This window comes from Taudactylus pleione, unplaced genomic scaffold, assembly GCF_031769625.1.
Source record: "Taudactylus pleione unplaced genomic scaffold, aTauple2 ptg000185l, whole genome shotgun sequence".
NCBI classification, from domain to species: Eukaryota; Metazoa; Chordata; class Amphibia; order Anura; family Myobatrachidae; genus Taudactylus; species Taudactylus pleione.
Genome location: NW_028284587.1, coordinates 888704 through 904362, shown reverse-complemented (window position 1 = coordinate 904362; position 15659 = coordinate 888704). Strand labels below are relative to the sequence as shown.

Below are 15659 nucleotides of genomic sequence, written 5' to 3'. Positions count from 1 at the left end.
CACTGCGTGTGCGCAAACTAGTATGAGCGATCGGATTTTGCTCGCTCGCCCTGCAAAGACAGCCCAGATGAACGAGTGACAGGAGAGGCCGTTTGTGGGTGTTAACAGGGGGAGGGCAGTAGTAACGGGGGAGTGGAGTTGCGGACGCAGGCGTACCAGAGTATTTTCGCACCGTTTCTGGGGCGTGCATAATTAAAAGGCAGCGTCATAGTACACGTCACCTGGTTGAATAATACACTGAAGTGCTTGCGGTAGGGTACAGTCAACCGCAAGCGCTGCGGTCAGATCCGATGGAACCCGATGCACCGATGGTTGTATATACTTCCTGGAGATGATGTACGCTAGTGGGCGGCTAAAGACAGGCTGGTGGGCGTCTATAAACAAAAAGTGATCGCTCGCCAAGACATAGTGGGCGTGCTTATGCCTTGCCGTTCGATCGCCTGCTTTGACGTCGCTTTGCAAAATTTACACACGCTGGGAGCGAGCGGCCGCATCTAGCGAGCGGGTCTGACTCAGGCCCTTAGTGCGGCAACCATGGGTTTATTTATCTATTATATAAGTAAATGTATGTACAGGATTCTCAGCAGGCGGGTAGACCATAATCCAGCCTGATGTTTCTCTATATTAGGACCTTTTGGAAAGACTAGATTCACGAAAGCTTCTAAAACAGACAAGTGGTGCTGTTACCCATAGCAACCAATCTGGTTTCCATCATTTTATTTTCTAGGATGCAACAGAGAAATGATAGCTACTGTAGAATGTGGTTGCTATGGGCTACACCAGCAGTTTTAATTTTTTAGAAACGTCAGTAAATCTACCCCTGAAGGGGCAGTTTTATGAAAATGCAAACGCGGGCGCTGCCAGGGCTTGTTTCGTCTTTGCACAATTGCCACCGCCAGCGGCAGCGTTATTATCGCGCCTGGTTTGCCGATACTTGCGCTGTTTTATTTATTTTATTTCTTCAACAATTGGAACTGAAGCCCCCAAACCTGTGGTACAACTGCACCTGCGTTAAGGTGCCCATACATCAGCGACTGATTGCCGCGATCCGATAGGAAATGCCGATCTTCTGGGTGGAAACGGCGACCGCCCACCATCTATGTTCAGCGATCCGTCGCCGGATCGCTGAATTTTAACTTGTTAAATGTCCCCGATTAGACAATCACGATAATTTTTTGATCGCGTTCGTCAAATCGGAAATATCCAACATGTTGGATTTCTGCGATGCTGGGTTGCAGCATCGCGGGATCGCGGAAATCCATCGCAGATGTATGGGTCCCATTACAGTGTGCCTCTTACTATTTTTAGGTAATTGGCAATGATAATGGATGATTCACTGTGACTGGTTCCCAGTAATTAGCGATACCTGTGTTATGTCACTGCTGGTGTATTATATGGCTCTGGGTGTATTATATGGCACTGAGGGATAATCTCTAAGTGCTGTCTGTAGATGCCATTTTCTGAATCAGGTGCTGGAATACTTTGTCCTCGTCCTGCAGCCCCCACCAGGGCCACTAACCTACCACTTGAGCTAGTTCTTAGCGGTTGGGGCAATTGTTCCTGGTTTCCTGCAGTTTCTGCGATATTCCCGCCTGGGCCCTAGTACCGAGCAGTCGGCTCCCTGTAACCACGCTTCCTCTATTCCCATGCTCCTGTCAGATCCGCATTCCCCGGGCGCTGTTGCTGTGAGTCATTTCTGCTGCTCTGTCCTGAAGTGACTCCCTTCCCAGATTGTGCCCAATTAACCCCTTCCTCTACATATATGTATAAATAGTACAGGATACAGCAGCCCTTCCGGGCAGTGGTTCCTTAAAGCATTATGCAGATTTATTGAGTAAGAGTTATACAATATATGGAAAATTAAAGCATAAACTTAAAATAAAAGAAATATCAACTGACTTCTATATACACCTCAGCCAGCGCGACCTAGGCTTGTTCTCCGGTGGTCATTGCGCCATTTTGCCCTCAAACACACCATAGTTAACCCCTTCATGGCTGAATAAATATAATTTTGGTTTCCATCTGATTTAATATTACATATAAATACTTACAAGCAGTAGCGGATCCAGGGGTGGGGCTGCAGTACAGTCCAAATTTCAAATAGGGGAACCACACCAACTGCCAGTGAGTCCCAGCCATCTACAGTATGTTTGGCAGCGTTTGGGGTGGCAGTTGGTGTGGCTCCCCTATTTGAAACTTCGACTGTGCCGCAGCCCCACCTTTGGAGCCGCCATGGCTTCTAAGTACGTATTCTATATGGGGAAAAAAGGGAGAGAAGGGGAAAAGACAGCCACAACAGCTAGCGTCCCGGTGAATGATGTGTCCGGCAACTAGCCATCACATCGCAACAATTCTATAGTATAACCCATCGTGATGGTTATACTTTTGCGCAAAAAAGGGGTGGAGCCTGTATGGAAGGGGGTCTCTGTGACGGCGTGTCAGTCACTCTTCGAGTGTATGCAGACGTCCACCAGCCTGTCTTAAGACGCCCATTAGCACACCTCACCTCCAGGAAGTGTATGCAACCATCGGTACATCGGGTACCATCGGAAGTGAACGCAGCGCTTGAGGTAGACTGTACCCTACCGCAAGCACTGCAATCACTTCAGTGTTAAATACAACCAGGTGACGTGTACTATGACTCTGCCGGTTCATTATGCATGCCTCTAAAACGGCGTTATTTCGGTCAGGCACGCCTGCGTACACACCTACACTCCCCCCGTTTCTAGTGGCCAGCCCCTGTTACCACCCACAAACGGCTTCTCCTGTCACTCTGTCTATACAGGGCGAGAGTACGCTTCCCAAACTTTTGCAGCGTTTTGCGCACTGCGATGCATGCGAGCATTGGCCAGCTACGAGCGAACGCTTCCTAGCGCCCGGGTCTGAATCAGGTCCTGAGTTCTGGCTGGCATGACCAGGTGCCCCTCACCTCGGAGCACATAGTTCCACCCTGGCACTGTCACACATGCAGGCTTGACTGTTACTGAATACGTTTGACTCCTTCTTGCATTGTGTGTGGCCCCTGGTTTGGCTGCTACTGAATACATTTGGCCCCTACTGCAGTGTGTGTGGCCCCTGGTTTGGCTATTACTGAATACATGTGGCCCCCTGGTTGGCTCCCTGGTATACTGTATGTGCTGGTAGAGGCTCAGAGATCTCACAGAATACATCCTGTACACCTGTGACCTCTGCTACTAATTTCCAGGGACAGTCCCAGGTTTGTAAGATTTGTTCCTGGAAATGTCCCTATTTATTTTATATTGACCAACTGCAGAATGAAATAGTCATGAACTGTCCTTACACTGAGCTCTATGCAGTGAATCCATATTTATTGACAATTCAAATTTCAAAAGCAAAAATCCCACACTTACCACACTCTGGGCCTGATTCAGAGCTGAACGCTCTGACCAGAGCTCGTCCTCCTACCTTTTTTTGGAGCGTCCTCATGGACGTTCGCATAGCTGTGGGTTACCACCCACAGCTATAGCGAGCATCCATGATGATGGTCGCGATGGTCTTGACCATCGCGACCATCGGGCTTGCGACGGAGACCCTGCGGTAGGGTCTCGCTGCCGCAAGCCCTGGAGTGATTTTGGCTCTATCAGAGCCAAAATCACTCCCACTGACATCACTAGTGATGTCAGTGGGGCCGGCTTGAGACAGTAGGCGTTCCCATGGGAACGCCTCCGTCTGGCAGGCACGCCCCCGGCACGCCCACCAAAGGGGGCGTGCTGTCAATCAACATCGACAGCACGCCCCCTTTGGTGCGAGTCCCGGAGCGATGGAGAGCCCGTCGCTCGCCGGGTCTCGCGCATGCGCACAACGGAGCTCCCTCCGGCGTGCGCATGCGCAGTGGGGGAACATCGACCCGCTTGCGAGCGTACTGCCGCTCACGAGCGGGTCTGAATGACCCCCTCTGTAATTCTGATGGAATTTGTAGTAGTGCAGCAGGGTCCATAGAGGCTGAGTCTTCTGTAACCTGCTTGGGTTCCCCGGCTCATCAGCAAAGTGCTATATAGTCCTGGGACCTAGATTCCTCACCCTGCAGGACACCCTTCTATCTGCTCTCTACTTACCCGCTCTACTTCTGAATGAAGAGTTATTCTAAAGGAATGAATTAGGGTGAAAGTGGAGTAAAAAAATGTATGTATGTATGTATGTATATATAATATATTATATATATTTTTTTTCTATTAGCACAGTGTTTTACAAAAATATTTCCAATTTGTGATTCCCCTGATTAAAAATAAAAAAAACTGTCTGTCACTGCTTATTGCAGCAATAGAAAATTTATCGCTGCAATTTAAAAAGAGACGATTGCCGCTGCATCTTTACGGCGCTCAGTACAGTGGCTGGTAGCGGTAATAGGACACATACCACCTCACTCGATACTATTGGAGCCTTTTGCACATGCTCAGTGAACTTTTTTTTTTTTGCTAGATTTACAACTCTTCTGCAGGTAATAAATCGACCTCTTCATTTTCACGTACAATTTTTTTTTTAAATATCTTATTATATCCAAAATTCAGTACAATTTACAGAACTACAAAAAAATGTTACAACAAATGCATACCTTGCATTATAAAGAACATGCATATGCAATAAAGTACATACATTTTGTGAAATATTCAGTATCTGAATTTTTGTCTTTTTTGTTTTTTTATGGGGAAAAAGAAAGAGTCTAAAACATACCCTCCAAAACCAGATATATAGACCACATTTATAATATTAAATATTATTAGACTCCGGGTCAGCAAACTAGATATAAAATAAAAAGGAAAAAATTTTAATAATAATAATAAAATACAATAAAATAAGTAAAGAAAAATAAAGGTAAAGAAATTAAAAGTAATGAAAATAAAATAAAATTAAGATGAATCGTCTTACAATCATCATGACATATAATAATTATATATTCTGTTAGCTATTCCTCAGTGAGGATAAGTCCTACAAAGTGATATCATTATGTACCGATCCCAGCTATCAAGTTATTCGTCTCATCAGAGACCAAGTGGTATTGTCAAAAACTTTCATAATATTATCGGATGTAGTAATGGGTAAAAAATCTAAGTATATTTCCCATTTCAAGATAAATGTCTTGACTCCCCTTTCAATATCAAAAAGAGCAGCGCGTCTATCAAAATATATTACATTCAAAAATTAAAATTTCAAAATTTCTAAAGACTGGACTCCATTTGATAGCCAATACTGTAAAATCAGTGTTTTTGCTAGGGTTATAATGGTCGTTAATAATGGCAACAATGTATTTTGAATTGGGTTTGGAGCCCAGGAGGAAAAATCTGCTAATAGAAATGCTTCCCAAGAAAAAGGAAGATTGCTCTTCGTAATCTGTTGGAAGAAATTATGAACTTTATACCAAAATTTCTTGACCTTAGAGCATTGCCATATATTATGATTAAAGGTACTAGAAGATTAGGGGCATTTTGGACAACAAGCAAACTTAGGGTCTGACTTGGTAATTCTGCTCCATTGTGCTTGAGAAAGATAGGCTCTATTAAGAAATTTGATGTGAAATTTCTTGGAGTTTAGCTGATTTTAGCCATTTTAGGATCGATGGGAGTTGTTTCATGGTTCTGTTGGAAAATATAAAATCAGGAAAATCCTGTGACCAAGTGGACCATACTTTATAGCATAACTTATTGGTATCTTGTATCAACAAGTCATTATACAAATAGCACAGTTTAAATTTTTGAGTAGAGGCTAGCGTGAATATTGAATAAATAGGGGTTAGTGAGTCATGATGTAAGAGGAAGTCATACAAGCCAAAATCCACTTTACTTTGGATGTAGTGCCTGACCTGCAGGTACATATAAAAATGTGAATTGGGAATATTGTACAGGTCCCTAAGCCGCTGAAAAGAATAAAGATTGCCCCCAGGATCAAACACGTTCTGAATGGCTCCCAATCCCTTTCGTTTCCACATCAGGTAGAAAGAATTTGAGAGTGAGGGGGCAAAATCGGAGTTACCCCATAGTGGTATGAATTTTTGGTTTTGCTGAAACTTGAACCGAGACTTTTATGTATAGAAGACCATGCCCTATATGTGTCCATAAATAATATATTTTGAACAATTTTTTTTTTATTTTTTTTTTTTTAAGTAAAGTAATGGTGCATACACACGGTCAGATTTTCCTTCAGAGTTGTACAATAACTATTTTTTTAAAATTGTTCAGTCGTTCATATCTGAAGGAAAACCTGACATGTGTCCCTGCAACGATGACCAATGCGCGTTCCCGTTTGTCAGACAACGATATCTGACATCTGATGTGTTTGCAGTCAGATTTGTCAGATTTTTATTCGTTTTAATACTGTCAAAAATCATTCGTAGTTCATGAAATCGTTGGTAAAATCGTTCGTAGTTCATGGTTCGTCTGACAGATCTGACCGTGTGTATGCACCATGAGAAGCAGATTTGATACAAAGAGAATTTTTTTTTTTTTCATTGACATTTTTAAGACTTTGGGGTCTATTTCTCAATGAGTGGTACCTAAAATCTGTACCGCTGCATTTTGCAGAATTCTAAAAATGTTACTTTCACCGTAATTTTCTAATCTTGGGCGCTGCTGGCATAGGATCACCGTAAAATCGGTGAATGCTGGCCAGGCATGAACACAATAACTTGTCCTAGCGGTGATAATGTGAAGCCATGCCGATTTGCAAGTCCCTATTGCCCACACCAGAAAAAGTATTTTCTCTACTTAATAAATAAACCCCCTCATTCTACAAGTTTTTATTTTTGAGGTAATTTTATTTTAAAGTTTTTAAAATAAAATGACCTCAAAAATAAACTTTTATAGAATGAAGGGGTCTATTTGCACTTTTGGTCTTTTTTGTTTGCGAAGGTGTTTTTGTCGCTAAATTGGAGTTTTTTTGTTTATGTAAAGAACATGGACTTTATTGAACAAGAAGGCTCACTAACTCCGCGCCGTGCTTTCTCCGCTCTCTGCGTATCCGATAGAAGCGACCATGATGAGGCAGTGAGCACAGGCTAAGATACAGCAACAGTTCCGTATATATGAGGCATGAATACTTCTCACACTGACATCTTACTCTGATGCTTTGTGCTTCCTCACTGTGAGAAAAGAGCAGTGTGACACCTGTGTCAGTCATCTTTCTGGATGAATGTGGATAGGAGGGAAGAGGGCGTATTCACATCTGTGCTTCTGCTGAAAGTCTGTCCCTGCCGGATGTCAGGTAGTTTCTGTGTGAGTCGGATTCCCGGTGTGCAGCCCAAGTCATCTGTCCTGGTGCATAACATAGAGTGTTTGTAATCGCTGACATGTTCTGAATGTCGACCTTCAGAATTGCGACACACACGATGATGTCGACATAGCCAGAATGCCGACATGCAGATTTCTGTAGCCGTGGTGAGGATGGCTTAACCTAACATCAGTCGACAATCTCTTGTTGACATTCACAATGTCGACATCATGACATACCAAATGTCGACATTACGAACGTATACCGATGATAGATACTATGTGGCAGGTAATAGCAAGCCGCTTTGCAACGTCCCCCATTTAAGCAGGTTTGCAGCTTTACTTGATGTAGTGCTGTTTGATGGATAGTTCATCATTACGGATGGACAGATTTATGGATGGGCCTCCAGTTAGCTGCCCCCATAGTAAGAAGCGGCATCAGTTGTGATTATGGGGTCAATTTACTAAACCTTGGATGTAGATAAAGTGAACGGAGAAGTACCAGCAGGGATGGTTCTAGATCTACGCTGGTTACGCAGCCGAGTAGGGCACCACATAGAGAAGGGCGACCTCACCTGGCCGTGGCTAGCAACATGCAAATTGAAGGCGGGTGACAGTCAGTCTGTGTCACTGTGACACCGTTGACGGTACCGCGCTATCCTGTTATTGGGGCGGGCCGCAGCTCCTTTGTACTGCAGTGCTGGACAGCTAAACTGTGTGTCGTGATGTCATGACGTCACGTTGTACTTGCAGTGCGCAATGAAGGCTGGGGCTGGCCTCTGGCTGGACCCCCTTCCCTGCGGCGGCCGGCAGGTGATGGAGAAGACTATCCCGAGGCCGGACCTGAGTCCTGACTTTTGACTTCTAAGGGCTCTATTTACTACAATCCGCATATTGAATGCGGATTGTAGTGTGATATTACCGAGTGAATTCGCATTGCGAATTCAGGCAATATCACAGGGATTTACTATAAATCCCTTGCAGGGACAGAGCTTGCGTTAAAGCTCTGTCCCTGCGGATCCCATCCGCACTCTAGTCGCGGTATTTTCGGAAAAAATACCGCGACTAAGAGCCCGCGCATGCGCCGACCCACCGTCGCTGCTGCCCCCCCCGGCGCTAAGCCCCGCGACTCCCCCTCCCCCCCCCCACGACCCCCCCCCTCCCTTCATTACACTTACCTGCATCCTCCTGGCCTCCGGTGATCTTTTCTCCGGGCTTCCCGATCAGGTGATCTCCCATACTGCACTGGGGCCCGATCACCTGATGACCGGGCAGCAGTGCACTGTGGGAGACCAGCTGACCGGAGAGGAGCCATCACCGGAGGCCCGATCACCGGTCCCTGGATTCAGGTAAGTAAAAAAAAAATTTTCTTTTTTTTTTACAGCAATCAGCTTGCGGTCTGTTTAGACCACATAGCTGATTACTGGTACCGGCTCCCGGCTCTGCTCTACCCGTTAGAGCAGAGTGGGAGCCCGGTAACCGGGGGAGACCCTGGATAACGCCACCTCCAGGTGGCGTTATTATCACAGGGCTTCCCCCGGTATTTTTTTACAATTTATTTTTAGTAACTATGGTCAGATCACATTTTCCATTACAATTATGGGAAATGCGATCTGCTTTACTAAAAATAAGTGATACTTAGGGGTTGGAGTAGAATTTTACTAATTCTACTCCAATTGCCCTGTAGTAACTACAGGTGAAACTAAAATAATGTGAAAAGGGTGTGAAAACACCCTTTTTCACTTTATTTTAGTAAAAATAATGTTAATAAATAGAGCCCTAAGTGAGTCTAAACTCTAAAAATGCGGGCGTGGGGTCCTGGGTCCAGTCCGGAGTAGTCTGCGTCTGCTATGGGCGGCATCGACGGCTATCGGCAGGAATCCTCCTAGCGCCTCCAAAAAAAAAAAAGGGAACAGGGTCCACTGCCTGTTCTTATGAATTAGCCAGCCTTTTGCTTTAGCCAGGTTAGCTTGTTTTGTTATTTTTGAGATGGTGAGAGTATTATTGCCTGTACTATATTCTCACTACCAAAAAATTTGAACAACCCTAGATTTCATTGGTTAAGACTTGTGCTGGAGAGGTTTCCCTTTCTGAAATCGATCAGCTACTGTATGGTACGAATACTAAAGGGATGTATTGAAGCCTTCTGTCAATCTGGCGCTAAGAGATATATTCATTTTAAGGTACTTGACCCTGTGTTCATGGGACTAATAAAGCTGTAGGCACCTTGCCTGACCATGCTGAAGAACTTGATAATTAAGGTGTTTATGGTGTTTGCTGGATAATTGGAACTTATGGGACAATTGAGTGTAGTTTTAACTGGAAATATGCTCTAAATTTGAGATGATTTAATATATGCAGGGAAATGGGAATTATGTGCCAAGTGCTTAGTGGCTGGTAGGCAGACCACAGCTGTTGTTCTGTGGCTGGCATTTCCGTAGTATACCACAATGAATTGGCATCACTGTGCGTGCTCTCTCTTGAGCAGAATAAGAGAGAAAACATTTAAGTGGAATACAGGAAACAATAACTCCAGCAAGAGCATCATTTTAATGTATAAGGATATCTCCACCGGAAGGTCAGATTGTTTTGTTATTTTTTTGGTGCTGTTGATATATTATTGCCAATAATATAATATAATATATATTGTCACCAGCAAAAGATAACAAAACAAGCTAACCTGGCTGAAGCAAAATGCTGGCTAATTCATAAGAACAGACCGTGGACTATGGACGCCTATTATTCATTTCATCCTGCAAACTCGGCAGAAATATTATACCCGTTATGAATTATTAAGGCAGAGGCCGTTGTCTCTTTATATCTTACAGACCTCAATTACTCGCGGGCACGGCTTTCCCCGAGAGACCACGTCACCTTAATTCTTTGCAGTGCGCTACGAAAGGTGCGCGCAAAAGTACTACAGAGGCGCCGAAATATATATTAGCTTACCAAACAAATTGGGTACGGGCCGGCCCTGAGTACCAGCCAATCGGCTCCTAACTGCCATGTCACAGGCTATGTTAGAAAAATGACAGTTAGGAACTGGTTAACCGGAACTTTATCTCCATCCAAGGCTTAGTAAATAGACCCCTAATAGGCTTATTCTAGTACAGAAACATGTACATGGGGGTGGGAAACTGAGGGGCTATAAATCTTGGTCCAACCCACTAATTGTGCCCCTGTCCTGCACACTACCCGCTCCAATAATACCCACTGCCTGTGAGACTTCAGTGCAAGAGCCGAGCCATCAGCCAGCTGCTGGTAACTACTGTACCTAGGTGGTGACGGGTGAAGTCTCCACCCCAACAGGCAGATAATGGGAAAGGTTAGTGCAGCCAGTAGCTATATTTGGCTTCAGATAGGTACGCACCTTGGCGAGGCAAACAGGCCTCCTTCTCCTGCCTTACACCCTCCCATGTTTTCACCAAATGCCAGTATTATAGTGTTCATTCTAGCACTCTATACCTGTCACAACCCGTGCAGTTCGTCTTTCCTGCCTGGGGTGATTCTCTCTGTTCTGGTGCTTCTAGCACGGTCAGCTGATGCAACAAACTACTGAGATACTGACCAGAGTGTGCTAGAAGCACCAGAGCAGAGAGCAACACCCCAGGCAGGGAAGAGGAACTGTACGGGTTGCGGTCCGGATGCCCCTGGCAAAGTGAAGGACTTGCTCGGCTGCGTCGTTAAGTTGTGCGCCCTTCGCATCTGTGCCCCAACACACAGGAGGCTTAGTGACTGAGCCAGAGCCAGGAGCTCGGACCAAAACTCCAAACTGGATACATTTCCGCAGAGCCTTCCTCCGGCGTCCCAAGGAGTTACACTTTTTTTTTTTTGAGTCTGAGCTGGGTGGCGCCCCTCCTCCCCTGACCAGCACCCCTGACGAGTGCAATTTTGTCCAACCGGTAGTTATGGCCCTGCCTTATACCTCTGTACAACAAACTGGTGATCTTTACTAGTGTGGTGAAATGCACGCATTGAGGTAAGCGATTCTCATAATTACGCGCTCTGTCTTCTGTGATTTGAAACACTGCACCGTTGTGGTGTATCCGTCTGTCAGGAGAACAGGTCTGTGACTTGGCTCTATGAGGCATAGTATAGAGAAGGTCCTCTTTGGGCCCCATCCGGTAACTCCATGCTCACTCTGTTCCCCCTTTTCTCTGCAGAGCCTCAATGGATTTGAGGAAATGGTGGAATTCCTTCCGGCCACGAACACCAAGAAGGTGGAGAAGATGGCTCCCAAGCAGAAGCTGATTATCGCCGCTGTCGTGGTAGGAGCGGCTCTGCTCTCTCTCAGCGTCGGGCTCCTCGTTTGGCACTTTGCATGTAATTTTTTATTATTTTTTGTCTTCTAATAATTTTTATTGCATTGATACGAGTGGAAATGCTAAGTGGTCGATTTCTGCCCTTTCTTTTGTCATACAGATCGGAACGCGCCCGTACAGAAGGTTTATGCCGGTTACTTGACGGTTACCAATCAAAAATTCATTGATGCTTACGAGAACCCATCGTCTCCGGAGTTTGCTGAACTCTCTTCCAAAGTCATTGAAATGGTACATTTGATTTCTTTTTGGCGGCTAGATTAACGTGTATTCGATGGACCCCAGGGCCTGGCTGGCAAATCTTAGTGTGGGGGGCAATCACAACACTGGGCCACGGGCTATGTCACATCCTTAAAAGTTGGTTTTAGGTATAGAATGCAGGGGCAAATTAACAATGGTGGGGATGGGACTACAGCCCCAGGCCTCCACATAAATATAGGCCCATCATTGTGACAGCATAGTGATAACCAGCTGCCCAGCTGGCCCTATGGTCGGCCATAAATGATATGTATTAAATTAGCATTTCTATTATGCTTACAAAATGATGCAATTTGTTTTACTTTTATGTATTTACGGGGACGATGGGGCTAATTGTATAGGGGCTTTACATTACCACGTGGGCTCCTGCCACACCACCTCCGCTTTTCACAATAGGTCCTTGATCATTTTTGAGTCCAGGCCCATGTGGTCCTTAATCCTTCCCTGAGAAGAGTGATATGTTTACAAAAAGGCTCGTTACATATGTTTTGCTCTGTGTGTGGTTTTTTATTTTGTGCATAATTTATTGTAAACAGTCTGCATCTCAAAGGCTGCAGGTATTTTTTTTAATCACAAGCAGGGCCGCAGCTAGGGGCGGGGGGGGCGGGGGATTAGAGGTGCATGTGCACCGGAATGCACTGGGGTGGATAAGGGCTGACTCAGGGTGGCTTGGGGGCTGCAGATTCAGAAAACGGCCATCCAAAGATGTCCGCCTCCAAGGAGGAGACAGATGCTAGAGGTCCTTACTGGACCTCTAGATTCTGTCTCCTCCTTGGCGGCGGCTTGGGGGCTGCAGATTCAGAAGACGGCCATCCAAAAATGGCCACCGCCAAGAAGGAAACCGACACTAGAGGTCCTACTGGACCTCTAGTGTCTGTTAGGCCAGCGCAAGTGCCTGGAGAAGATGCTAAAAGCTGCATCTTCTCCCGTGAAACCCCCTGGCAATGAGCATAAACCCCCTGGCAATGAGCATAAACCCCCTGGCAATGAGCATGTAACCCCTGGCAACGAGCATAAACCCCATAGCAACGAGCATGAAACCCCCTGGCAACGAGCATGGAACCCCTGGTAAAGAGCAGGTAATTTTAAAGTAATTAGAAGCCTTACTGTGGGGCATAAAATGGTGTCGGGCAAATATGCAAGTGGCACTTTGGTAATAGGCACTACAGTGTGTGGCATAATGTGTAATGGGCATAATGGTGTGTGGAATAATGTAAGTCACTATACCAGGGATGTCTGACTACTGCACTGAGTTATGAAGGAGCAAGGACAAAATCCAGGTACGGGAAGGGAGGGGGTGCAAAATTGCTGCCTTGCATCTGGTGACAGATATCCTAGTTTCGGCCCTGTCACAAGTACTAATACATACCTCCCAACATGACCCTCTCCAGGAGGGACACAGTGCTCTGGTCCTGGACTTCCCTGGTAAGAGGTGGGGCTGCAGCACAGTTCAAAAGTCAAATAGGGGAGCCACACCAACTGTCATTTCACACACTGTCCAACATCACTGGCTGGGACTCACTGGCAGTTGGTGTGACTCCCCTATTTGAATATTGGACTGTGCTGCAGCCCAACCTCTGGAGCCTCCACCAATCATACATTACCAGGGAAGTCCAGGACCAGAGCTTTGTGTCCCTCCAGGAGAGGGTCATGTTGGGAGGTATGCTAATAATTAAAATCTACGGATATTATAAAATATACATTTACCATAATAATAATATAATCCTTTCTCTCTGTATCGTCTCTTTTTGGTTTCCCTCCGTTCTCTCCTGGGCTGTAGGCGAGATGTTGGTCTTCTGTGTAGGGATGAACCTTGTGGTCTGGTCTCTACCGCTGGCGAGACTCTCTGTCCATGGGGGGTAGGGGGGAGGGCTAATATCAAAAAATTTCTGTTAAAGCTAATTTTTGGTGATGGTGCCATATGGGCATACATAGGCAAAGTAATGCTGCCAAGAGCACAAACCCACAAGAGGAAGACAGAGCCAGCCAGGCTCATCCAAAATTGGAGATGCTGGGAGAGTGATTGGAGAGAGACAGCATCTGGCACACACACAAATAGGAAGAGGATGTAGAAATGGAGGGGGGAATAAGGAGGCACACATGGGGAGACATGTAGGGAGGCATACATGGGGAAGGGGAGACAGTGGTACACATGGGAAAGGGGACATGGGCACCTGTATCATGGCATTAATGGGGCAACTCTGAGCGGTTTTTGTATTGAAAAAATAAATGAGTAAAGTAATTTCCTATAATATACTGGAGATAAGCTGGTTACAGTACATCTAGGAATAGTAGGGGAGATGTACTAAGCATTGACAAAAATCATAAAGTGGATGTAGATACAGGTACCAACCAATCAGGTCTTAACTGTCACTTTACAGGCTGTGTTTGTAATATGGCAGCTAGGAGCTGATTGGATGGTACTTTATCCCTCTCCACTTTATCACTTTTCGAAACTTGGTACATCTCCCCCAGTATCTTACATCTAGGCTATTCTGCTCTCCGACAAACCAAATGGAAAGCATCCCCCCTCTCTGTCCTATCTCCAGCAAAAGTCGCTTTTCTGGAAAGTTGCTATAATGCATTACAGGTTGAGTCTCCCATATCCAAATACGGAATATTTTTGGCATGACTGAGATAATGAAACCTTTGATTTTTGATGGTTCAATGTACACAAACTTTGTCTAAGGCACAAATTAGTAAAAATATTGTATAAAATGACCTTCAGGCTGTGTGTATAAGGTGTATATGAAACATAAATTCATTTAATTTCTGTACACAAACTTTGTTTGAACCACAAAATGATTGAGTATATTGTATAAAATGATCTGCAGGCTGTGTGTATAATGTGTACTGTATATAACACACAAATGCATTCTGTGTGTATATTTGGGTACAGTTCCCAAGATATTTCATTATGGTATGCAATTATTTCAAAATACGGAATATTCCGTTATCCAAAATACCCAAGCATTTTGGATATGGGAGACTCAACCTGTATACAGTTTCACTTGATAATTTGCCCACGTGGTCCAGTCAGTGTATGAGGGGAAAATATTGTATGAAAGCAGAGGAATTGGTCACTGATATTTTAAATGCACTGTTTCCATATTTACTGACCGTTACTATTATACAAGATGTCCGTCTGTGTGTGCAGAACGGGCCCCCAGTGGTTCTGTTAGTGAGCAGATATGGGGAGCCCTGTATGAGATGTTTGTTGCTGGGTGACAGAACTTTATTGATTGTATATGAAATGTTTACCCCGGATTCTCTGTCTATTTCACTTTATGTAGCTGCAAAATACTTATAAAGCTGAACCAGCTATTGGCCCACACTTCGTCCAAAGCAACGTTACTGCTTTCAGGTGAGTGTGCTATGACTTGCCTCCTCTTTTGGGGGACATTACTAACCTTGGGGTGTAGAGGATGCAATGTAGGATTTGGCACTCATTTGTAATGTAGCTCATCCTTTACATAACCCCAACTTTTTTTTTTTTTTTGGTAAATATTTTTATTTTCAAGTAAGGGCCGTATTCAATTAGCGGCGAAAAGTCCAACTCCGCGGAAAAGTATCGCGGATGACGTAATTTCGCCAGGCGGAAAGTTTCCGCCATATTAAATTCCGAAGAGTTTTTTCGCGTATGCGAAAAGTCAATGCAATGTACTCGGCGGAAAAGTTTTGCCTATGAATGGCAGGCGGAAAAAAGAGCAGAATTGCGGTTTTGGGGTGCAAAGTACGGGCCTGCACCCTTGGTACAGTCCCGCAAAGATGAACGGTGTCCAAAAATGTTTTAAAAGACTTTAGAACACCCCAAAAAAGTACTTTTATTTTGGGGGCGAAAAAGATCAAAGTTGGGGGACAA

At 44.9% G+C, this 15659-nt stretch overlaps 1 protein-coding gene across 1 annotated transcript in view; it reads left to right on the top strand.

The window, feature by feature from the left end:
• ST14 (ST14 transmembrane serine protease matriptase) overlaps positions 1-15659 on the top strand; it is a 56924-nt gene that overhangs the window by 16558 nt on the left and 24707 nt on the right. The window contains exons 2-4 of the mRNA XM_088476234.1: positions 11384-11543; positions 11643-11770; positions 15091-15161. Of these exons, the coding sequence (XP_088332360.1) occupies positions 11384-11543; positions 11643-11770; positions 15091-15161 (359 nt within the window). The remainder of the gene's footprint in view (positions 1-11383; positions 11544-11642; positions 11771-15090; positions 15162-15659) is intronic.